Genomic DNA, 24,787 nt, shown 5'->3' with positions numbered 1-24,787 from the left:
TCCTACTGGGAAACTTTGAGGTATTTTCATCCCAAGCACATGCGCATTGGACGAAAATACCGTATTGAACTCAAGCGAAGCGCACACGCAAATAAAAATAAAACACAAATACAAACTTTGATATGGACGTAAGAGACGCATGAAACCGGGCAAAGAGCCGCATGCGGCTCGGGAGCCGCGGGTTGGCCACCCCTGGGCTAGGCGATCGCTAATACAAGAGTTATATACTACTCATTGGCAAGTGGCCGTACGTTATCCTATTGTGAGGATTTTTTTGTGCATAATTTCCAAATTATTTTGAAGGGAATACAAAAGCACCTTCGATAGGTTCCATCTGAAACTCAGGGTTGAGCCGGGGAAAACAGAGCCAACCCGGCCGGGAGAAGAAAGGTATAAAAATGTAAAACAAAATTAGAATTATGTTTAGTGTAAGGTTAGATCTAACTTATTTTTGAGTGTGTCTGCATCGTAATCCAAGTTCATTTAAGTTTTTTTATGTTATCTTACGAGCGCGTTGCAACGCTAAATCCCCCCCCCCCCCCCCATCAACCCCTCTCTGTCCCTCTCTCTATCCTCCGCGAAATCAGTCTAATTTTGGTTCTATTAAACACATTTTAGGATACTAAATATGAAATAGTAGTTATTTGATACTTTTTTAATAGATGGCGAATTAGAACAAACTAAACGTTTTCCCCAATCCCATATCCTATTTTGGGCTTTTTTCAGAGGGTTTGAATGAACTAGTTTGTTTTTAGTTGATTTCAATGGAAACGTTCGATACGAGAAAATCGTCATACGAGCTCAGTCCCGGAATGGTTGAAGCTCGTATCTCGAGGTACCATTGTATCTGAGAAAAACACAATTTTCAACACTGCCAAATGTTAGGAAAACATCTTACAAAATTACGAGCAAATATTTTCCTTGGAATACGAGACAAATTTTGAGATACAAGCATTCGGGACGCCCAGGTGGCCAGGCCGCGAGAGGCTGCTTATGAGTTCAGCGCACTGTCTTCCTCGCCGCATCTCCCTCGTGCAAAGATCTCTATGAGCACTGGGTGGAGCGTTGCATTTTTTTCCGTGTTAGTTAGTAGAGAATTAAGGGAAACAATGGATCCAAAGCAAGCCGTTGCAATGAAGGGTAATGCGAAGAAAAGGTATATGATCACAATTGATATTAAGCACTAAATAATCAAAAAGCATAAGTAGTGACTGAGCTGGCTCGCCAATATGTATGGAGATGCCTCGAAAGCCACAGTGGAATACATTAAACTCTTTGCCTTGGTTATTGCACAATGTTTAAATTTTGTGTAACGTAATATTAAAACTTTTTTAAGTGTGTTTATAGGAATCTAAGTTCATTTAAGTTAAATTTAAAGTTTATGTTACATTACGAGCGCCTCTTTCATGTCTCTCTCTCCCATTTGCGTGGTATTGAATTTTATTCATAAATAAGAGTTTTTTTATTTTCTCCAAGGTTTAAGTATTAGTGTTTTTGTGACCCAGGAGTAAGTCTTCATTGGGTACTCCTAGGTGCAGAACTCGAATTGAGTATGGTGACGGCACTCGGGAAGAAACTATCCTTGAGTCTGTTTGTCTTGGCTGTTACGGTCTCGTGGCGCCTGCCAGAAGGCAGCAGATGGAAGAGGTGCAGGCTGGGATGTGTATTATCTTTTATGATGCTCTTTGTCCTTCCGAGGCTCTGGGATTCGTAAATGTTGTTGGAAAGGTTTCACACATAAACTCAGCTGAAGCTCTCATCAGGTTGTTGGTTTTTGTGTCATCATCCCGTTTTTTTTTTTTTCTCAGCTGATGTGGAGGTCAAGCACGATGTGACGCGCCTTCACACCCGAGATGTAGGAACCATGTTTCCGCCGCGGCCAGGACATACGCAGAGGAGCCTAAATTCAGCCAAGCATAAGAAGATGACCGTGCTTCCACGGCAACCCAAAGGTATTTCAATGCTAGTTTAGATGCCTTCACCTCCTGTTTTGAGACCCATCCGTGTTATTTGATCAAGTTAAATTGAAACCACTGGCCAAAAGGGTGAGATTATAGTTAAACGTTGTTTAAAATCCCACTATTGCGAGACTTTACACACTAAGTGAATCCCGTCAAAGAGTACCGTATTTCCACGACTATACAGCGTATCGTATTTTTAGCCGCAATGTCATTAACGAGTGCTATTTCTGTATTTTACACACACAAAGGACATGCCATTTTTTTAGACGCAGCCAGGCATGGCGTATATATATTATATATGGATGAATATCGTACCGCAATAGCCCAGGCTACAGAAGCAGCCCCAGGTGCTATTTCTGGTGCACAGTGACTGCTGGGATATATAGTTCTTTTGTCAATACAGGATGATGGCGAACACACTAATTTGGTGCTATTTGCACCCAATGCACGCTACACCCACGCGCTAAAAACACGTTTTTAAAAAGGCAACTGCTACAGCTGCAACACATAAAAAACATCAATAATAACCTCATACAATTCAAATATTATTTAGGCATATGGCCACATTTTACTCACAAAAAAATCATTTTTATTTGTACACTTTGCTGGTACCACCTGCTCGTTTAGAACCAAAAGACAGTTGTTGCGATATTAAAAATGCTCTTTTGAAAAATGGGTTAAATGAGAAAGGAAAATTTCAGCTTAAGTTCCTGCAAATAAAGAAGGGAAAGAAATTTCAATCACTCGTATTTTAGGATTCCACAGCCGTTTCTGGCCACCATCAATTCAAGTCTCTACGATGCATGGTTTGGACAATTGTAGACTGAGAATGTTAACATAAAACATCCACCCATCCATAAATCACCCTTGATGTATTATATGCTCCCCCAAACCCTTTTTTTACGGTCGTGATGGCAAGACTTGGCGAGACACAATGGTGCTAGATGCGCTGACCCATTGTAGTTGTAAAGTGGGACATCTTTTCACGTCATTTACAAATGTCATTTTCAGAAGAATTTCTGCAGGCAAGTTTCTAGATGCACACTCATCCATATATCACACTGTATAAGGATTATAGAATGCATAAAGCGTGATTTATGGATGGGTGTATGTTTTATAACTGCCGTCACAACAGAAAATGTTCCATGGAGCACCTAGAAACTCGCTGTCGGAAAATGATGTGGATAGGTGTCCTACCTTATAACTAAAAAGAGCCAGCAGCATCGTGTCTCGCCGAGTCTTCCCGTAACAAGGGGGGAGGGGGGGGGGGGGGGGGGTTCGGGGACCACCGGGAAACTCGGTGGCAGAGGTTCTTCTGAACATGACGTGGAAAGTCGAGTGTTCCTTGGACCCTATGAGCCTTTTCCCGGTTGTAACAGAATTGCTAGCTTCGGAGTTGTCCGACCATTCTTAATGATATCCAGCTTTTTTTTTTTTTAGAAGTCTGTCTTGAAAATGGCTTTCACAGTAAATCTGCAACCAAATAAATTTCTTCTCCAGCAATTGTGGGTTGACAAAACTCAATAAATCAACACAATATATTTGCAAGAAATTAGGCGCACACAGCACTAATAAGTCTTATCAATTTGCCTCCTTGGAATAAGCGCAACATGGATCGAAATTTGGATCAACCTATTATGAAATCCAGACACTAGCAGAAGTATATTGCTTCTTATGCACCTAAATATCCCATGTTGATGCCGTCTTCAACATGCATGTGCGACTTCAGCGTGACACATGGTTGAATTACTGACTAAAACACGTTTGCAAAAACTAGATATTTCAATTAATGTAAAACATGATAATGACAGTTTGATTTAAATTGTCCTACGTATTTTACATGTTGTATATCAATTTTGCATTCTGTCCTCTGAAATACTCAAGGAAATTAAACAAGGGTACTACTGAAAATGGGATTGGTAGCTCTTATTATTGCCCCCCAGGCTTGGTGCCTGTATGTTGGGATTCATCCCGGTGGACAAGTGGGTGTCATTCCTTCCTCTTCAGGTCGGGGCATGGGACCTGACTGTTTTGAGTGTATTCAACAAACGGCTTTTTGGAGTCTTTGGAAGGGGTGCTGGAGAGTGCTATTTCAAAGAACTCCCTTGTTCTGCTGGGGGACTTCAATGCTCACGTGAGCAATGACATTGAGACCTGGAGTGGGGTGATTGAGAAGAATGGGCCCCCTGATCGAAACTCGAGTGGTGTTCTGTTTTTGGATTTTTGCGCTTGGTTACTTAAAGTAAAGAGAAGGGCGGTGCGGTGAGTTTGCTCCAATGGTGGGGGCAGGTGAGGGGTTCCGGAACTTCTGATACGTGGGGGTCCGGTCCCTCCATGTATCAAATCCTTAAATGGCAATAATTTGTCAAATCCTATTAAATGTTGATTATGTTCCGTTTTTAGCAGTATGGTGGTTCATCCCACTCCAAAACGATGACTTTAAGGAGAACCGTCCTGAACTAGAAAAGGAAGGAGCAGAACCTGAGCAAAGTACCATGTGGTATCATAGCAACGACATCGAGAACCCCACAAGGGAAACTCTCAGACCACAACAAGACAAAAATGACGACGATGTGCTTCCCGAAAGCAGCCATGAGGTCAACCCGCTTCCCGAAAGCAGCCTTGAGGTCAACCCGCTTCCCGAAAGCAGCCATGAGGTCAACCCGCTACAGGTTAGCAAGGGTTGCATGAATGTTTAATATATGATACACTATTATTCAAAAGTATTTTTAAAAACGTGATGTATGTGTTAGTTTGCGAGAATTATTATTATTTTAAATATAATTTTAGGATGCTCTGGCTGCACGACGAGCCGACTTCATTTTGAAGTCACAGAGACGCACGGAAATCTTGAGTCTGAGGAGGATCAACGGAACTCTTCCAGGTCACCAAATGCTTCTGAACCGCTGCCCTTTTTGAGAAAAGAGAGAGACAGACCGAAAGAGAGACAGACAGAGCGTAAGAGAGACAGACAGAGACAGCGAGACAGAGACAAAGAGAGAGAGAGAGAGGGGCAGAGACAAAGAGAGAGAGAGGGGCGGAGACAGAGAGAGAGACAGAGAGAGAAGGAGGCAGACAGACAGAGAGAGAGACAGACAGAGAGAGAGAGGCAGGCAGACGGACAAACAGAAGAGGCAGGCAGAGAGACAGACAGACAGAGGCAGACAGAGGCAGGCAGACAGACAGAGGCAGACAGAGGCAGACAGAGGCAGGCAGACAGACAGAGGCAGGCAGACAGACAGAGGCAGGCAGACAGACAGAGGCAGGCAGACAGACAGAGGCAGGCAGACAGACAGAGGCAGGCAGACAGACAGAGGCAGGCAGACAGACAGAGGCAGGCAGACAGACAGAGGCAGGCAGACAGACAGAGGCAGGCAGACAGACAGAGGCAGGCAGACAGACAGAGGCAGGCAGACAGACAGAGGCAGGCAGACAGACAGACAGACAGAGGCAGGCAGACAGACAGACAGAGGCAGGCAGACAGACAGACAGAGGCAGGCAGACAGACAGAGGCAGGCAGACAGACAGAGGCAGGCAGACAGACAGAGGCAGGCAGACAGACAGAGGCAGGCAGACAGACAGAAGCAGGCAGACAGACAGAGGCAGGCAGACAGACAGAGAGAGGCAGGCATACACAGACGGACAGAGACAGACGGACAGAGACAGACGGGCAGAGACAGACGGGCAGAGACAGATGGGCAGAGACAGACGAACAGAGACAGACGGAAAGAGACAGACGGACACAGACAGACGGACACAGACAGACGGACACAGACAGACGGACACAGACAGACGGACACAGACAGACGGACACAGACAGACGGACAGAGACAGACGGACAGAGACAGACGGACAGAGACAGACGGACAGAGACAGACGGACAGAGACAGACGGACAGAGACAGACGGACAGAGACAGACGGACAGAGACAGACGGACAGAGACAGACGGACAGAGACAGACGGACAGAGCCAGACGGACACAGACAGACGGACACAGACAGACGGACACAGACAGACGGACACAGACAGACGGACACAGACAGACGGACACAGACAGACGGACACAGACAGACGGACACAGACAGACGGACACAGACAGACGGACACAGACAGACGGACACAGACAGACGGACACAGACAGACGGACACAGACAGACGGACACCTACAGACGGACACCTACAGACGGACACAGACAGACGGACAGAGACAGACGGACAGATGGAGACGGACACAGACAGACTGACAGACAGGCAGAGACAGACGGTTCTCGTAAATATAGTACATATTTTGTGCATCTATTACTTATTTCTTTAGACACAAAAGGTTAGATAACCTTAAAGCCTTTTGAACATTTTCGGGAGTCGTTTTGTAGTAAGATTTATTATCCCTCTTTTTTTTAGGTAGCGTTGGTTTGAGGCGGGCGGTGCCTTGGAAGGAAATGATACAGCGCACCAAACGGTAACCAGATTTTCATACGGCTCTACCTAGTTCTTATGTTTTGTTCTAGAACATATTTGAATTGTTTGTCTTTCAGAATGTACGAAAGACTTCCAGAAGTTCTCCACAAGATGGAATGTGAGGTGAGGGAAAAGCAAATGCAGCTCAATCGACTCAACCTGCAGATCTACAACAAGGTACAAGCACACATCCAAATTTATTAATGATTTCTTAAGTTTGAAAGCAATATTAAAAAATGCTCTACAAATTAAGCCAGAAATTAGATTCATACAAATGTCAAAACATTAAGTGTTTGCAGAATTTTGTTTTTTTTAATCCTTAGAAGAATATATTTCTTGTGTCAGTGTCCAAAAATATAAGTATTGTTCAAACAAGGGAAAAAATGGTAATAGAATTAATACAGTCATACTTTGTAATATTGCAAGAAAATATTCACTTAAATATACACAAAAATGTTCTCACAGAACAAAAAAATCATAATTTACGGAATAAAAGTCATAATATTCCCATATTATAGCACTCGTATTACAAGATTAAAGTCATATTACTGTCATCCCTCACCACTTCGTGTCTTCAACATTCGAAGCTTCAGTCTATTGTGATATTTTATCTTAAGTATCCAAATAGAAAATGTTCATAAAAATGTCAAAATTGACACCAAACGCGCTAGCGGAAGACAGGGACCGTCCAAAGAAGAATCCTGCCGTGAATAATGCTGTGCCGAATAATATAAATGACTGACGACGCCTTGCCTTTTCCAGTTTTGTTTGGATTGGATTTCGCATCGTGCCTATCACCTTGTGATGGAAGACAATGCAGTTTTGCTTGTTTTAGATTTAGCATTTCTCACATAACCTCATGGAGGAAGATGACGCTGAGCCTATTCCAGCTTTGTTTGAATTTCGGATCGCCTCCTCTGTGTCCTGCACCATATAAGGCATCCAATCAGACCAAGAATAAATGAAAAGTGATGACAGTGGCCGAAAAAATGGAGTTGCTAGATATGCTAAATACCGGCAGTATGTATGTATGCTATGCCACCATGTAAATTGCCATTGCGGCACAAATGTCAAGTTTTGTGAGGGAGCGTGGTGCATAGAAGGACCCAAACAGAGGGAAGTAGGCGAGGACAGGGAATGGATCGCACTAAGAAAACTTAAATATACGTATACGTATACGTACACGTATACGTACACGTACACGTATACATATACGTACACGTATACGTACACGTATACGTACACGTATACGTACACGTATACGTACACGTATACGTACACGTATACGTACACGTATACGTACACGTATACGTACACGTATACGTACACGTATACGTACACGTATACGTACACGTATACGTACACGTATACGTACACGTATACGTACACGTATACGTACACGTACACGTACACGTACACGTACACGTATACGTACACGTACACGTATACGTACACGTACACGTACACGTATACGTACACGTATACGTACACGTATACGTACACGTATACGTACACGTACACGTATACGTACACGTATACGTACACGTATACGTACACGTATACGTACACGTATACGTACACGTATACGTACACGTATACGTACACGTATACGTACACGTATACGTACACGTACACGTACACGTACACGTACACGTACACGTACACGTACACGTATACGTACACGTATACGTACACGCATACGTACACGCATACGTACACGTATACGTACACGTATACGTACACGTATACGTACACGTATACGTACACGTACACGTACACGTACACGTACACGTACACGTACACGTATACGTACACGTATACGTACACGTACACGTATACGTACACGTACACGTATACGTACACGTATACGTACACGTATACGTACACGTATACGTACACGTATACGTACACGTATACGTATACGTACATGTACAGTGTTCCCTCGCTACTTCGCGGTTCAGCTATCGCGGACTCAGAGCTTTGCGGATTTTTTAGGGAAAAAATAATAAAATACAAATATTACATTAAAACAACATCTTTTACAGTTGTTTTTGTCATAACATGAATTTCACTCTCTATACCCGTATTCTATATGGTGTACTGTATACAGGGGTATACAAAAATTTGGAATTAAATTCAAATTAAGCATTTTTGAAGGGGAATCCCGACTTCGCGGAAATTCACTTATCGCGGGTGGTCCCGGTCCCCATTAACCGCGATAACCGAGGGAACACTGTATACATATGCAAACTCCACAGTGTTGACAGAAACAACCTCTTTTTGTGTGATTTTTGTCCAACTAATGTTTTGTATCCAATTTTATTTTCAGAGAATGAACAAACATCGTCTGGAGAAGCAAGACACTCTCCGACATCAATATCTTTGATTTTTTCTTTTAAATAGAGAACTGTAGAAGACACATGTTTGTCATTTTTTAATGTAATCAAACATATCGGAAGACAAAATGTTTTTAAACAATCCACACTTTAATAATTAGTGTTTCATATTTGATGCACTAACCACACGCTGGATAAAAACAAATAAAACAGCTTGAATGTTCTTTTTTCACATTATTGAGCTGCTGTCTGGTTGACTTTTAGTTTAGCACTATCAGATGGAACCCATGCAACTTTCAGCCATTCGTTATTTCATCTACTTTTGCAAAACAAACCTGATTCTGTATGGATTTTAAGTGTTAATAAAAAATTGCATTTTTCTCCTCTTTCTTGATTGGTAATTCACAACAAAAAGTGAGCCTTAATGCGCTCTTCAAATATTCGTTTATTGAACACAAGTCAGGAAATGAAATACGACCAATACTTTTTCCACCAAGTTTGCTGTTACAGAATTGTAATATTTTGTAGCTGCAACAGTGTTGCATACCTGTCAACCTCGAACCATTTGTGATCTTACCAAATTTTGTTTTCGCCCTTACATATATGTATAAATACATGGAAAATCTTACCACTTTACTTTTTTGTAAAAAATCACGAACAACAAGTGAAAATGAAAGTAAACATAAACAAGGGAACAGGAAACGGAAATCACATGGTGAAAGTGTTACAAAACGAAATGTTTATCATGATCTTTTTTTTTTAGCCAATCAGAGGCGCCGGTACATATATCACTTGGCAGACATGCGTTTCCGGGAAGAAACAATGGCGGATGGTGAAAAATGGCTAGAAAGTGCCTTAATTTATTTTTTTTTCTCAAAATCACCGTTTAGCGTACCATTTTCATGTGTACAGCGTACCAATATAAAAATGGGCTTTCAGTTGTACCAATTACGGCGAGAACGTACCAGTTGACAGGTATGGTGTTGTCACTCCCTGGTACCAACAGTAGTTTGCGTAGGTACTCAACAAACATTGGTTTTGGACGGTATTAACAACCTGATTGTGAAAAAAATCAGGAGCTACATTCCCACTGAGCTGCATAATTGCGCACTGGTCGCACACTCTCAGCGCATATAACTTTTTTTCTATATAATTTTGCCCAGTAATTCATTGAATGACGGATGTCGAGCCAATCAAAAGAGAAACTCACCATCGCTGCGGCGTCCGCATCTGACTTCCGCATTTGATTCAACTGCATTTTAAACTGAATGAATTTGGTAACACGAGTGCATTGTGAATCATCCGAGTTACAAGTTGTGACAAATGATCCGCCTTGTGCGACTTCAGCGGGGCAATTGATTTGGAATTTATTACGTAGGTAGCCTCTGTCGCTTTAACATTTTCGTTTTAGTTTTTTTTCATAAGGGAAGTATCATTAAGCCTGACTAAACCAAAAGTATTTTTTTAAACAAATCCCATCATTTGTCAAGGAGGTAGGTGTATACAGAATTTGTAAGTCTTATCAATATGCCTGCTCGGTTAAAGCACAAAACGGATGGCAATTTGTATGAAACTTGTAATATGAAACGCAGACACTCGCAAAAGTTTTTGGTTCGTGTTCGACGAAATATCAACTCATGTTGAAGCCGTCCCCAAAAGGGCACATTGCGCAACATTTTTGTGCGACCTCAGCGTCGTGACCGTACTTTGTCGCCGGACGCTTCGTCCCTGAACGGTTCGTCGAACGAACACTTCGTCGCCGGATACACAAATGATTGTTTTTAAAATAAAAGGTAATAAATAAAATTATTTTATTCTAAATTTTATTAAAAAGAAGACAAAGTAAATTCACATTCTTTGTCGTCTTCCTTTTTTTTTTTTCTTCTGGTATTACCATAAGTATCGTGTATACAGACTAGATTTACGATGCGCGTTGTGAGGCAACGGAGCTAGACGTCGTCGCTTGTCTGGTCTTTTTAAGAACAGGCCCATTTGCTCCTATTAACAGTGTCAATAGAATTTTGTTCTTTTAAAGGACAATAGATTGCTTGATTTAAAATCAGATATATGAGTATCAAAGTCAGAGATGCAGTATTTTTGACATACTTCATAACAAATATCAGCATCCAGTCAGAATAGTAGCTAATTCGCGATTAAAAACCAAACAGTTAATAGTAACTTAGTGGAGTCAATAAGTGCCACTGAGAACTTGTCTGTTGCAAGATGTCTCCCTATATCGTAAGTTATGTCACGTTGATTCTTTTTGGGGTCTTTCCAAACGTAGAGCGCCTAACGTAGGAACCGTTTCATGCATAGCATGTTTAGAGACGAGCACATTTAGTACTTGCACACACCCAAATGTTAGTGTTTGTGTTGTCGAGCAAGTTTTTGCTGTTTTATTTTCTTTAATAAAGAATGTGATTTTCTTTTTTCTTCTTTAATAGTGATTAAGGTTAGGCGAACTGTCTGGCGACGAAATGTACCGGGTATCCCTCAGCGTGACACATGCTGGAATTACTGACTGTAAAACGCACATAGAAGGACCCAAACACAAAGATAAACTTATTTTCAGAATGCTGTACTTTTTTAATAGTTTGCAATAACACAATATTTAATTAATGTAAAATCATGATAACAGTTTGATTTACATTGTCCTACATTTTATATCGATTTTGCGGCCAATCAGAATTCGATTTGGTGACACCAAGGCCCTTTCGCAGGCGGAGGGATACGTCATCGCTTTCACCAACTATGATTGGCTAGTAAGCGGACCAAAGCCAAAGTGAGCCAGCCAGAGATCGCAAACTCCACCCACAATGGCAGATGGAAAAAAACAAATGGATTTGGTTGCAGATTCGTCTGTTTGGCGAAATATCCTGCGGCGAATCCGTCGACCAAGCGTCCGTTCGACGAACTGTCCGTTCGACGAACTGTCCGGCGACGAGATGTCCGGTCACGATATATGCCCACACTTGAAAAATTAGAGGGAACATTGCTCACAACTACATTTCACAAAATAGCTCCACCCTCATGTTACCAATTTATCTATAAGGGGGCGTTACGCCTGTTTTTCTGAAATACGGGAAAAACTAATGGCTGGAAGATTTGCGGACCTCAACGTCCAATTAGTTTGAACAGTTTTTGAATTGGTTTGACGTCTACTACGTTTAACGTCAATCAGTGAGTTAAAAAACTTAAAACACTATTGTTGACCAAGTGCCAACGGCATTAGAACATCCACTTTGCCTTTCTGACTCTTCCATCCTGCAAAAACTGGTGGCCTCACAAATAAACTATTAGACAACATTTGACCAACTTGATTACCGTATTTTCCAGGCTTTGAATCACACTTTTTTTTCATGGTTTGGGTGGCTCTGCAACTTGTGTTTTCTATTTTTTTTCACTCTGACCGCCAACAGCTTACGTTGATTTTTAGACTGTAGTTATTAACAAATCTTAATATGTTACATTAACAGTTTCTTACTTTGTCTTTGTTGCTTATTTGCTTATCTTACTATTACTTAAATGTACACAAATAAACTATTAGACAACATTTGACCAACTTGATTACCGTATTTTCCAGGCTATGAATCGCACTTTTTTTTTAATGGCTTGGGTGGCTCTGCAACTTGTGTTTTCTATTTTTTTTCACTCTGACCGCCAACAGCTTACGTTGATTTTTAGACTGTAGTTATTAACAAATCTTAATATGTTACATTAACAGTTTCTTACTTTGTCTTTGTTGCTTATTTGCTTATCTTACTATTACTTAAATGTATGTTGCATAACTTATATTCTAGTGCGACTTCTATATTTTTTTCACCTCTGTGTATATATAGTTTTTCTCATTCATTCTCCATTCTTTGGTTAGTGCGACTTATAGTCGAAAAATACAGTACTGTAATGTGCAAAGTTAGCTTCAACATAAAATTTTTAAAATCCACATTGATATCTTGGAGGCGTCCCAGGCGAGAATGCTGAAGAAGAGTACCAGTCGGTTTAGGCACGCAAGAGTCCGTGGACATAGAGGAGTTGACGTTGCGTCAGTAGCAGCCGGTGGACTCGCTCTTGGCCCCGGGGACATGGGATTAGCACGCGGCCCGCCAGCACGCAGTCGTCGTACTTCTCCTGGTTTGCCTGAGCACGCCGTCCGACGCCAAAAATTGAGGAAAAAAATGAAATACAATTGGATTTATGTTTCTCTGATTCTACTATTATCCTTCAATACTACCAATAAAAAAAATAGTGTACCAAATGAAAATTATTTTAAACATTATAAAAAGTTACTTCTTCCACTAAATATCTTTTGTGATCAGGATCATGTTTCACGTTTCAAGGAGGAAGCAAGAGCACGCCCTGACCTTGACAAAGGAGGCGGTAGGGAAGGTGGCAAAGTTTGACGGCATGCGAGCGCCAGGGTGCCGCTGAATGATGTGGTCAGCCACCTCGTCCTGAAAAGTAGAAAAGAAATGGGATAATGGGCGAGGGAGGGAATGGCGCATGCGGATATTTAGTGTAATCACCTTGAGCTTGTGCAGTGTTTCTCGCAATGACTGCAAGCGAGCCGTCTGCTCAATCAATTGGGCACTTGGACTCACTGCCCGAAAGAAATCAAACAAACACAATGCTATTCAAAGTAGTTGTTTCAAGCCAGCCTCACAGTTCTGGGGTTCAGCATTCAAATATAGGTCAGTCCACCTATGTGGAGTTTGCATGTTCTCCTTGGGCCTGTGTGGGTTTTCTCTGGGTACTCTGATTTCCTCCCACACTCCAAAAAGATCCATGGTAGGCTGGTTGGACACTCTAAATTTCCCCTGGGTATGAGTGAGCATGAATGGTTGCCTGTCTCCCCGTGCCCTGTGATTGGCTGGCTTGTGCTTGAAGTCAGCTGGGAGAGGCTCCAGCACCCCCCACAACTCTTGTGAGGATAAAGCGGTTCAGAAAATGAATGAATGTTTCAAGCCCAACTGTGACAGCATATAATGGACACGTGACCATTAATGGTAGCCAGTGAGTTCATAGCATTTCAGCGCATTTTTTGTTGATTTTGGGGGGATTTACAAGTCACTTTCTGTTTCTTTTGGTTTGCTGAATAGGAAGTGACCCAGGAATATGCTGAAATGAATAAGAATTGACCACGGAATGTCCAAAATGTATTAGGAAGTGACCTTTAATTCCCCAAAGTCATCAAAGTATCGTATTTCTCCGATTGTATGTTACACTCTTTTTCATAGGTTTGGTTTATGTCTTAATTTTTTCACTCTGACCGCTGACAGCTTATGTTGTTTTTTAGGCGATAGTGAACCAGAAAACTGTTAATACGTTACATTTACAGGTGCTTATTTTGTCTGTTGTTGGCTTTATTACTATTACTTAAATCTATAACCTGTACGTATATTTTTCCATCGTATCGTGTATTTGTTTGGCTAGTGTGGAAAATAAGGCAGGTTCCCAAACCAGGAATACTGGTTTAAAATGCTGTGGTTACAGTGACAATGAAGATGCTAGATGTTGAATAATTTTGATTGGGATGAACGGTTGGTCATTCACTTCCTATCAGTCGATGCAATGAAAGTATTGAGCCTGCCAAGCAACAGGATGGGCTCCCAAAGTAAGCACCATAGAATTAATGCACATCTTAGCCGAACATCAACTACATTTTCGGTGTGACGAAGCTGGGGGAAATTATTTATATTCAATTTTACTTACAAAAAATTCCAATGCACTTACGTAAAAATAGACAACGAGGATGAGCAGAGGGTGGGTAGGTGGCGGATTCTGTTGATACAATATGTTTGTATGCCACTGGTGGCAAAGATGCTGAGACACTTGGGATGGAGGCTCTGTGAAAATGTATTCACATCATGAGACCTATTTTCATTTGTGACAATGCTCATATCGAGGTGGGGTGCTTTTATTATGCTGTTCCACGGTACCTACAATGGTAGCTCAACCTACGAAATGTATTGGTTCTAGAAGTAGTTTCGTAACTTGGATTTTTAATTGGAGAAATATATTTTACAATGAATTAGCATGATTTATTTCATGATCTTTGATACTAACCCCTGAGTCATTAAAATAAAGGTAACATGATAAGCATAATCGACCGGTCGATCAGGTTTTTTATTTTATTTTTGTGACTATTCATGATCTTTGATACTAACCCCTGAGTCATTAAAATAAAGGTAACATGGTAAGCATAATCGACCGGTCGATCAGGTTTTTTATTTTATTTTTGTGACCATTTTCATCATATGCTTTTTTTGTGGGAAAATCGCGTAGAATTACGTAGACAAATATTTTTGTAACTATTTTTTGTAAATCTGCAATACTAAAAATATATTTTTGTACTCCCGTGATTGAGTAAGATTCCAAATTCCTAAAAATAACCATAAACCACTAAAAATGAACCAATTGAAAGAACCATTCATGAGTTTTAAGATGCAGATGGGGCGCAGACACTTACAGAATCCTAGCAATTTAAGAGTTCTGTTGATCGTCGATGCGATACTGTAGTGACGCAGCAAGGGGTGCGGACAATCTCGCGACATTCGTCATCTAGTGACCAGCCAATCATGAATTTTACGACGTGCAGGCGGGGCGCAGACACTTACAGAATTCTGCCTAACAACGACCTCTGGTCGAATAATAAGACATGCAAGAACATATCGTCATGGGATGGAATTGCAAACGGCAGCTCAGTAAACATTGTAACATCGAGTAGAAAGTCGCCAGCTTTGTCAAAATTTTACCCATTCATTTTGGGATTTGAAAAACACAACACGGCTACTGTGCACTGTGCCGACGCCACAATAACACCGAGCCAAACCAAAGCAAAACCAAAAACGTTACGTCCAGATTATCCATACGTCTTGCTCTCTCATCACGGACACAGGGCACTCAAAAACAGCATACAAATAAAACCTCAAAATTAGAACCCGATTCATCACAAAATTTACACTTAAAATGATGTTACTCAAACTCCGAAAATTTCTACTAACAACTTTATGACGAAGACACACAAATCAGGAACTTACTGCTAGGCGGAGCTAATTAGCCATGTTCCTGAAGAAACTGCCCAGAAAGAGTTTTTTTGTCTAGCTGTCGTACTGCCACCAGTGGCTACTATTAAGCCATTTCCCCGAAAGAGAAGAAAAGTGACTAGAGAGATGTCTATGCCGTGTTATCTACCGCTTATAAAACGCTGTCGGGCACAGAGATGCGCGGGGGGACAACTTTGAAGAGTAGGAGAGTAGACACATTCTCCAACTTCTGCATTGTCCCCACCCACCCCCCGGATAAAAAAATGAGGCGGGGGACAACACCCTGAATTGGTGGCTAGCTAATCACAGGGCACAAGTTGACAAGAAAACATTTCCGCTTACACTCATACCTCGGGGTTATTTAGAGTTTCCAATCGGCCTACGATGCATGAAATGGAGGAAACCCGTAGAAAACCCACACAGGCACAGGTAGATCATGCAAACTCCACACAGGTGAACGGACCTGGATTTGAACCCAGGTTCCCCACGGTCAGGCCGACGTGCAAACCACTCATCCGCCATCCCCCACTATGACAATTTCAAAATAAAAAAAAAAACAGATACCAGAATTTATACTTCAAATGATATTTGATGTTTTGTAACTTGGAATACTTATCTTACAGTAAAGCCTTCATAACCTTATTATTTTATATGTAGAAGTATTTGTAAGAAGAGATAACACAATTTAGTATTTTAAACATTTTCTCAATAAAAATATGGATTTTATTGGCGTGACTCTTACTGGGACATTTTCCAGTTATGTCGACCACTTTCACGTTGGCGCTCATCTGCAGCAGCGTCTGCAGCAGCTGCTCTGTCTTCCTATAGAGAGCTCCGGAGAAGGGCCCCTCATCCTGGCCACGCCCATGTATTGGCAGCTTGGTAAGGTGTAGCGGAGGCAGCGCAGACAGCTGGTCACGCATCTTTTCTGCCTGGAGGGCAGGCGAACAGATTAATGTTAAGAGTGACGTCTCAAAGGTTTCATTCAGTCATCATTCATGTCCCCCAAGATTTGCAGGATCCTATCTAAGATGGCTTTGGGCGAAAGGCAGACTACACCCTCAACTGGTCGCCACTCAGCCGTACGGCACACAGAGAGACAGACAATTCATTATTCACATTCACAATCACATCATCACCAGGCAGGATCCATCCAATGCATGCCTACACTGAAGTCAGACGAGTGGTAACAGTTTCAAGATGATTTAATAATTATAAAGAGAAAAAACAACTAAGTGTTATCATCATTCATATAATAATGTTAGGACCTACCATATATACTTCAGCAACACGGTTATTTATTTTTTTATATTTATTCATGTATTTATTTATTAACTTGTTACCTATCTATTTATGTCTTAAATGCCTTTCCTATTTTTGGATCGTCACCCTCTTCCTACGGTGACATCGAAATTTCCCGAATACGGGAGGAATAAAGTTATCCAATAATCAGACAAAGGTTTTATCACCATCAGAAGCCTAATTGTAATCATACCCAGTTGCGTATGACGAAATTGGTGAATTCATAGTCCATGAGACACAGAACTTTTGTCATTGTTTGAACATGTTGGGTTTATTCTGTGTTACTATTATAAATATATGTGGAGTAATTCATTTCTTTGTTAAATCATTAATATTGTTCGTCTCGAGGTCATAAACTGCCACCTAGTCCACTCGCACATGTTCTTCTCCAAGGATTGTTGACGCTACATCTCACCCAGTATCGGGCTGTGAGGGTGGTTGATCGGGCAAGGACTCGGGAAATCTTCCATTTCCATAACAAAGATGTTGTTTCTGCCACGTCCATAACACTCGTGACGCACTTCGGGCTTCTTTATGTAATTGTTATATGATTGTTAGGTCAAATGAAGGCGTGATTGTTTTTGTTTTAATGCCTTAAAGCTGTACGCAAAATACTGTTCGAGAGGATACTTTGGAAGATCTCCTCCCTTAAGGTTACTTATCCGTGATCCAATCTATTTAATTAAATGTCAATGATTGAATAAGATATCTGCCTGCAGTTATTGATAATTACAAAGGGTAATTATTAATGAACCTATCAGAACATCTCCTACCTTTATCAATTATTCTGCCTAAAAATGAAGGTCAGTGTATTTTCCAAAAAAACTATGGCGACTTTAAATACATTCATTGGTTGTTCCATTTATTTAGTGGGTAAGTACATTTTAATGACTGTTCAGCTTTCATTTATTCATTAATTTTCTGTCCGACTAATCCTCACAAAGGTGGAGAGGGTGGTGGAGCCTATCCCACCAGAATTTGGGCTGTTGGCAGGGGACACCTTGAATGGGTGTGTACCCAATCACTTGGCACAATGAGACAAGCAAGCATTCACACACACAGCAATTATTTTCAGAAGATCTTGTTTTTCAAACGCAGGCAATGAGTTAGAACACACATTCCAGCTTACCTTCAGCCACATGTTTTGGTTCTTCATTTGCTTGATACAAAGTCGCTGAGCTTCAAGCTGCCGTGTCATGAGCGGTGAGTCCACCACCTGTATAATGTGGGCTGTTTCAACGACAAACAAATTGATAAAATTCAGGTTAAAAAGGACTATTCATTCATTTTCTGAAACGCTTTATGCTCATAAGTCTCGCGGGAGGTGCTGGAGCCTATCCCAGCTGTCTCCCAGCATTTATCATCAGGGTTAGTGTTCTCAACTAAAGATTAAATTACACACCACACTGTAAAACCTTGGAATTATGTACATTGTACGTGTAATAAAACTATCTATACACTATCTATACACTTCTATCTATACACTTGGCTGGTATTCCAGAATTGTGTCAGCATTTATTTAAAACACATGCAATGAACAGCCTATTTCTCTTCAGTTGTTCTCATTTTATTTCCTGAACCGCTTTATCCTCATTAGAGTTGCAGGGGGTGCTGGAGCCTATCCCAGCTGACTCGGGGCAGTGGCGCGGGAACACCCTGAATTGGTGGCCAGCCAATCACAGGGCACAAGTACACAAACAACCATTTCCGCTCACACCCTTACCTAGGGGCAATTACAGTGTTCAATCAGCCTACCATGCATGTTTTTGGAATGTGGGAGGAAACCGGAGTACCCGGAGGAAAACCACGCAGGTATGAAAACTCCACACAGGTACAACACGCGCCATCGGGCGGCTATTAAAAATGAATTTTGAAAATTCTATTTAGTAACACACAGGGCATTCTCACCGGGCATCCCGACTGAGCCTGGAGCGTCAAGTGGGGACGAAGGGCCAACACTAGAGCGCTGCTTTAGCTCGACCTTCTCTGCCTCCAGCTGATCAATGTCCGCCTGCAAGGCGTCCATCGTCTCTTCAAAGTCCCTGTGGGCGGAAGGAGACAGGTGGCTCGGGTTTAGTATAATTCCAGGTCATCTTACTTCTCTTTCTTTCTGAGGAGTTGGTGAGCTTCGTCCAGCATGGTCTGGATTGTCTCCGCACGCTCATCAGCATCTTTGGCAGAGCTGTCCAGCTTCTTCTCTAGTAGGCTCAGACGAATGATGGCCTCACTTAATTCTTCGCCCTGAAAGAGACCTCCATCATTACTTTGCTGCAATGATGAATCGACAAAACAAATCTATTTTTATAAATAAAAATAATAATAGAGGCATGGGACACCCTGAAATGGTAGCCAGCCAATTGCAGGGCACAAGGAAACAAGCAACAATTCACATTCACACTCATGCCTAGGGGCAATTTAAGGTGTCAAATCAGCCTACTATGCATTTCTTTGGAATGTGGGAGAAAATTGGAGTACCCGGAGAAAACCCATGCAGGCCCGGCCGGGGAGAACATACAAAGTCCACACAGAAAGGTCCGAATGTGGATTTGAACCCAAGTCCCCCAACTGTCGCCGACATGCTAACCAGAGAAATTATTTCCTCTTATTTCTTAGATTCAATAAAATTTAATAAATTATTTGTGGTTTAAAAAACTTTTAGAAAGAAAAAAACGTTTAAATAACTATCTTTTTTAATTAAACAAATATTAATTAAACTTCATTTAAAAATCAATATAAAAGATGAAAAAAGTAAGTGGCTCTTTAAAAAAAAAACCCATCTATTATAGTACATCTATTCTTCTTAAACAGAATAAAATAAATCTGATTCCACGTTTGCCAAAAAATGCATTTAAAAAAATATATTTTTATTTGCGAGGATTTAAACCATGTGGTGTCAAACATACGGCCCGCGGGCCGGATCCGGCCCGTCTGGTGGTCTGGTACAGCCCGGGGAAGAAAGCTGCATTGTATAAAAAAAATATGAATTTTCTTTAAAATTTGTAGTTCCTGTATTATCCACAGTGTTTTACACTTAAACACACTTAAATATATGTTTAACTGTGTAAAAGTGGTGTTAAAATTGCACATACTTTATTTATGTTCTTATGTTATTCTCTTGTTCATAATATATTGTTCATAAGGTAAAAGGAAAATTCTGTTAATAAACATTTTGATAATTTACTCATTCTTTGCACTAATTATTAGTATTAGTAACTAATACAAAGGTAAAAAAGTGGGCTTATTGTTAGTTCTATGTAATTTTGCAATGAGTTTACTGGTCCGGCCTGCTTGATCTCAAATTAAGCTGTATTCGGCCCGCAGACCAAAGGGAGTTTGACACGCCTGATTTTAAACATTTCTTTAAGTGTATCCTCACCTTAATTTTGAGCGACTTCTTGAGTTCTTTGATGACGGTTTCCCTGTCTTCCAGTTTAATCCCCAAGCCTTCCATGTCAGTCATTTCCGCGCGTATAGCAGCTGCCCGAAGCACCACAGGAGGTGGGTTCTAATGAGAATTTTTTTTTTAAATCAGCGTTGGCTCTTTTAAAAAAAACAGGTCACCTCAAGTCACCTTGTTGTTGGGGCTCTCGGCATCGTACTCTCCCTCCTGCATGCCGGTGGCCATCATGTTCATAGTCGCAATGACAATGCGGCACGACTGACGCAAGCACTCGTACGGGTGGGCGCCTATTTGTCCGTAAATCTGCACAAAAACATAATAAGAACACTGTTATCACACTGTATTATTTCTGTAGTAAAATTTTCTTTAATTGTTACGATTTGAAAAAAAATCTGTCAAGTTTTCCCCAACAATAATTTAGGTGATTTCTGTCTTGAATTCTATAAGTAAACTTTTTAAAGCTAAACAATTGCTTAGCATGCCGGCCTCACAGTGGTGGACCTGGGTTGAAAACCAGGTCGGTCCACCTGTGTGGAGTTTGCATGTCCTCTCCAGGCCTGCATGGGTTTTCTCCGGGTTTTCTGGTTTCCTCCTACATTCCAAAGACATGCTTAGTAGGCTGATTTGACACTCTAAATTGCTCCTAGCTATATGTGTGAGCGTGAATGTTTGTTTGTTTCCTTGTGCCCTTCGATTGGCTGGCCAACAATTCAGGGTGTCCCCTGGCCTGAAGTCAGCTGGGATAGGCTCTAGCACCCCTCACAGCCCTGATGAGGATAAAGTGGTTCAGAAAATGAGATGAGATGCCGCCTCACAGTATCCTAGGTATAACTGTGAGCGGGAATAGTTGTCCAACTTCTAGAGCCCTGTGATTCGCAGGCCACCAAATCAGGATGTCCCCTGGTACCCGTAGTTGACTGGGATAGGTTCCAGCACCCCCGGAAACCTGATAAGGATAAACTGTATGAAAAATTCATGAATGCGTGTACGAATTTAGTTCGTTAGTGAGTTAATAATGAGTCAAAACATAAACCTTAAAGATATCCACAAAGAAAATATAAAATTTAACTGAAGCGAGGTAAATTTGAGAGAAAAGAATAATAAAAAAAAAATTCTTTACTGATGGAGAAGACCTATGAGCACCTGCTCTCCGGCCTTGAGGGCCACATTGTACAGCTTGGCAGCTGGTAGGCCTCCCTCCTGTTCGCCCAACGGTGACATCATCTGCGCCCCCGCCGCTGCCACCTCCTGCAGAAGTGCCACTGCCCATGTCAGCTGCTTGCGGCACTCGCGCAGTGCCTCCGACACCTGCCATGTGCAAAAAAAAAGACTAAAATTGACTGCTGACCCTCTCTCCAAACAGATAGTCTACAAGATTATTTTCTCAGAGAAGACAAAAAAAATTGATGATTCAGTCCATTTTTAAGAAAAAGTTAAGTTTTAATGAAAAGGGATATTTTTAAGGCAAAAAAAATAACATTTAATATGCCTGCCACCTGTGAGGGGCACTTTACTGAATGCGATATATTGGACTTTGGTGAGCCCCAACCCATAGTTTTATTCTTTGCAAAATTAACCCCAAAAAAAGGGAAAAAAAACAAAAAAGTTTAAAAAAAACCAACAACAAAACAACAGTTTTAATCCCATTTCACTGTTGGCCAAAAAAATACAGTTCTTACATAGTGAACGTCACTGGCAAATGGGGTTTTTTTGCGCACAATGTCCTCTTTGATTTAGTTTCATTACGGTCGTGGCTGTGGCTTTTAGTTTTTCCCCCGAAGAAATCAGTTTCATCATAAAATGGTGAATAAGTGTAGGAAACTGGCCCAACACAAACACTGCCGATATAAATGTTTTTTCCGTCCGACTGAGTGCTGAACTGAGAGAACTGAACACATAGACGGAAGAAGAGCAGCCAGTAAGTAGTCTATACGGTTGTTTTAATCCAAATATTTGCCTCAAAACTGCTTCGACCATTGGTGGACTGTCAGTGTATGCAAAACCTTCTCTGCTGGGTAAAAAAAAATCTGAATCACAAACTGTTGTTTTGTCCATGAATATTTATTAAATAATTCCAAATTGTCTGTCAGCTTCCTTTCATTGCTTTTCCCTTGGTTGCACTGCTTCTTGATGTGTTTTTATATCTAAGCATCTAACCAATCACATTTCAGCTGTTATTCTTTGTCAGGGTCAGAAATCTGCCTTGAAGCCTTCACAATCAGTTCTGCAGGCTCCTCTGTATAAAACAAGCGTCAATAAAACTGTTGCTTTAACCAATCAGATTTTGAGTCGGCGAGACCAATGCCTACTCGCAGGTATAGGGAAACGTCAGCGTTTTCACAAACTATGATTGGCTAGTGATAGGGTGTAGTGAGCAAGCCTGTTACAACCAGTAACGGATATTTTAGCCCTAAATCAAATAAAAACTTGTGCCAGAAATACAACAAGACAGGTTTGATTTTCAGTATTTGCTTCGATGGCAATAGAAAATAACTTCTTGATGGAACTGAAACGCATTGATAATCTGTATGACAGAGTAATTGGAATCTTCTTGAGGAAAGAAAGGAGGATGGATTTTGTGTACAAATAACAAATATTTTTGGTGAGTAAAATGTGGCTTTATTCCGAAATAATATTTCAATTTTATGAGGTTATTATTGATGTTTTTTTTTATGTTTTATGCTACAGTTAAGGTTTTGTAGCTATAAAATAGTTATTGAGGCTTGGATTGATTCAGATGTCGCACTACTAAAGGCCTAGGTGTGAAATGCATGGCCCACCACTGGCTTTGACCAATGACAAATGACGTGTGGCCAATGACTTGGGTTGTTTTTTGGGCTAAACAGCAGAGAGTAGAATATAACTGTGTTGGAAGTTTAGCTTGCAGGTTAGCTGCCAGAGCTAATGGCATAAGAACCAAAACAATGTGGCTTTGGGGAGCACACTCACCTGCGGCCCGAAGGCGAGGGCGGACGGGATTCCCAGCGCGTCGGTTCCCGGCATACGTCGTCGGATCTTCTTGCAAAACTGTTGCGTGTCGCTGCAGGCTGTCTCCAGTTCTTCCAACAGCATTCTAAGGTCTGTCTTTTCCTGGCCGGCATGTAGGAAGGACCTTAGGCGTCCGGCTTCCACACGCACGCAGTCCAGCGCATTCTGTGTGAACTACCACCATGTCGTCCCGGTTAACATTAATCGAGCTTTGCTAGTCAGCTGCTTTTGGCTCTCACCTTAATGTGGTCGATTAGCTGCACGGTGCAGTCCTCGCTCTGCTCCGACAGGTGAACGGAGTAGAGTTGCTGGTAGTAATTGACGGCCTTGGTTAGCGCCTGCACATTCACAGTCTCGTCCAGCTGGTCCTTGCACAGGAGATCCATCAGGAACTCGAGCGAGCGTTCGTGGATGCTCATCTCCGCATACAATGAGCCAATTTTCTTGTACACCTCCACGCTGCATTCTGACAAGGCCCTCAAACGTGCGCACACACTCAATGTCAAAGGGTTTGTATTGACGGCTTGACAGCTAAATATTCAACGTACTGTTCATATTTGTGGAGGGTGGCCTGCAGGAGGGTCAGTGTGTAGACTAGACCCGCAGCGAAGCTCAGGCGATCGCCTGCAGACCCCCGCAGTTCAGCAGGCACCGCTCCATTCTCCTTGAGATCAAATTTTTCCTGGGCTTGTTTGCTAATCAGTTCTGCCTAAACAAACATCCAAAAGACAAATAACCTTTGGCCCTCATTTGCCCATTGACCAATCATATACCCTAGCAACTTTTGTCACGTAGGCATGGTCCATCAAAAGCTTGCATGCCTGTCCATTTCATAAAATGTTTTATAACATGAAGATAGTTTTCTGCAGTAATGGTATCTTTCGAGGTGCACAGGCTACCCATGCTACCATGCTCATGCAGCACCATCAGGAATACAGGCTATAATCCGGACGACATGGCATCCCAGGTTGGCATAGTAATCTTGGAATTGTGATTCAGCAAAATACATAACAGTTTAACACTTTTCCTTGTGCCTCCTCGCTCAGAGAAAAGACTTGCTTGTGCTCCTTGGTCTAGTTCAGGGGTAGGGGTAGGCCTAGGCCTAACCCCAACCCCCTAAACCCTAACCCAAACCCAAGCCCTAACCCCCTAAACCCTAATCCCCCTAACCCCCTAACCCGCTAACCCTAACCATCCTTTCGCCTCGGCGAACTGTCCTTAGTTCAAACATCCGTCGGCGAAACCTATTTCGGCGAATCGTCCAGTCACGATGACTCGGGAGCCATATGTGGCTCTTT

General features: G+C 41.7%; 2 protein-coding genes across 3 annotated transcripts in view; one reads left to right on the top strand and one right to left on the bottom strand.

Moving 5' to 3' along the window:
- The window catches only part of LOC144206053 (uncharacterized), a 38,569-nt gene extending 29,418 nt beyond the window's left edge, over positions 1 to 9,151 (top strand). The window contains exons 16-21 of one of the 2 annotated variants that reach the window (XM_077730744.1): positions 1,809 to 1,952; positions 4,368 to 4,633; positions 4,752 to 4,845; positions 6,364 to 6,421; positions 6,498 to 6,597; positions 8,750 to 9,151. In XM_077730744.1, coding sequence (XP_077586870.1) covers positions 1,809 to 1,952; positions 4,368 to 4,633; positions 4,752 to 4,845; positions 6,364 to 6,421; positions 6,498 to 6,597; positions 8,750 to 8,806 — 719 coding nt within the window. In that variant the 3' untranslated portion in view covers positions 8,807 to 9,151. Of the gene's footprint in view, positions 1 to 1,808; positions 1,953 to 4,364; positions 4,634 to 4,751; positions 4,846 to 6,363; positions 6,422 to 6,497; positions 6,598 to 8,749 lie in introns of both variants that reach the window. The other variant, XM_077730743.1, reaches the window with a different exon arrangement.
- A 591-nt stretch (positions 9,152 to 9,742) lies between these two features.
- LOC144206570 (dynactin subunit 1-like) overlaps positions 9,743 to 24,787 on the bottom strand; it is a 48,069-nt gene continuing 33,024 nt past the window's right edge. Inside the window, exons 15-27 of the mRNA XM_077731606.1 lie at positions 24,038 to 24,198; positions 23,729 to 23,966; positions 23,451 to 23,663; positions 21,645 to 21,809; positions 20,673 to 20,804; positions 20,478 to 20,606; positions 19,200 to 19,342; positions 19,010 to 19,143; positions 18,231 to 18,331; positions 16,542 to 16,731; positions 13,280 to 13,353; positions 13,118 to 13,207; positions 9,743 to 12,893 (exon numbers count right to left, since the gene is read on the bottom strand). Coding sequence (XP_077587732.1) covers positions 12,756 to 12,893; positions 13,118 to 13,207; positions 13,280 to 13,353; positions 16,542 to 16,731; positions 18,231 to 18,331; positions 19,010 to 19,143; positions 19,200 to 19,342; positions 20,478 to 20,606; positions 20,673 to 20,804; positions 21,645 to 21,809; positions 23,451 to 23,663; positions 23,729 to 23,966; positions 24,038 to 24,198 — 1,908 coding nt within the window. The 3' untranslated portion in view covers positions 9,743 to 12,755. The remainder of the gene's footprint in view (positions 12,894 to 13,117; positions 13,208 to 13,279; positions 13,354 to 16,541; positions 16,732 to 18,230; positions 18,332 to 19,009; positions 19,144 to 19,199; positions 19,343 to 20,477; positions 20,607 to 20,672; positions 20,805 to 21,644; positions 21,810 to 23,450; positions 23,664 to 23,728; positions 23,967 to 24,037; positions 24,199 to 24,787) is intronic.

The sequence above is a fragment of the Stigmatopora nigra genome, chromosome 13 (assembly GCF_051989575.1).
Source record: "Stigmatopora nigra isolate UIUO_SnigA chromosome 13, RoL_Snig_1.1, whole genome shotgun sequence".
Taxonomy (NCBI): domain Eukaryota; kingdom Metazoa; phylum Chordata; class Actinopteri; order Syngnathiformes; family Syngnathidae; genus Stigmatopora; species Stigmatopora nigra.
Note: the sequence above shows the minus strand (reverse complement) of the source record. Positions and strands in the feature narration are given on the sequence as shown.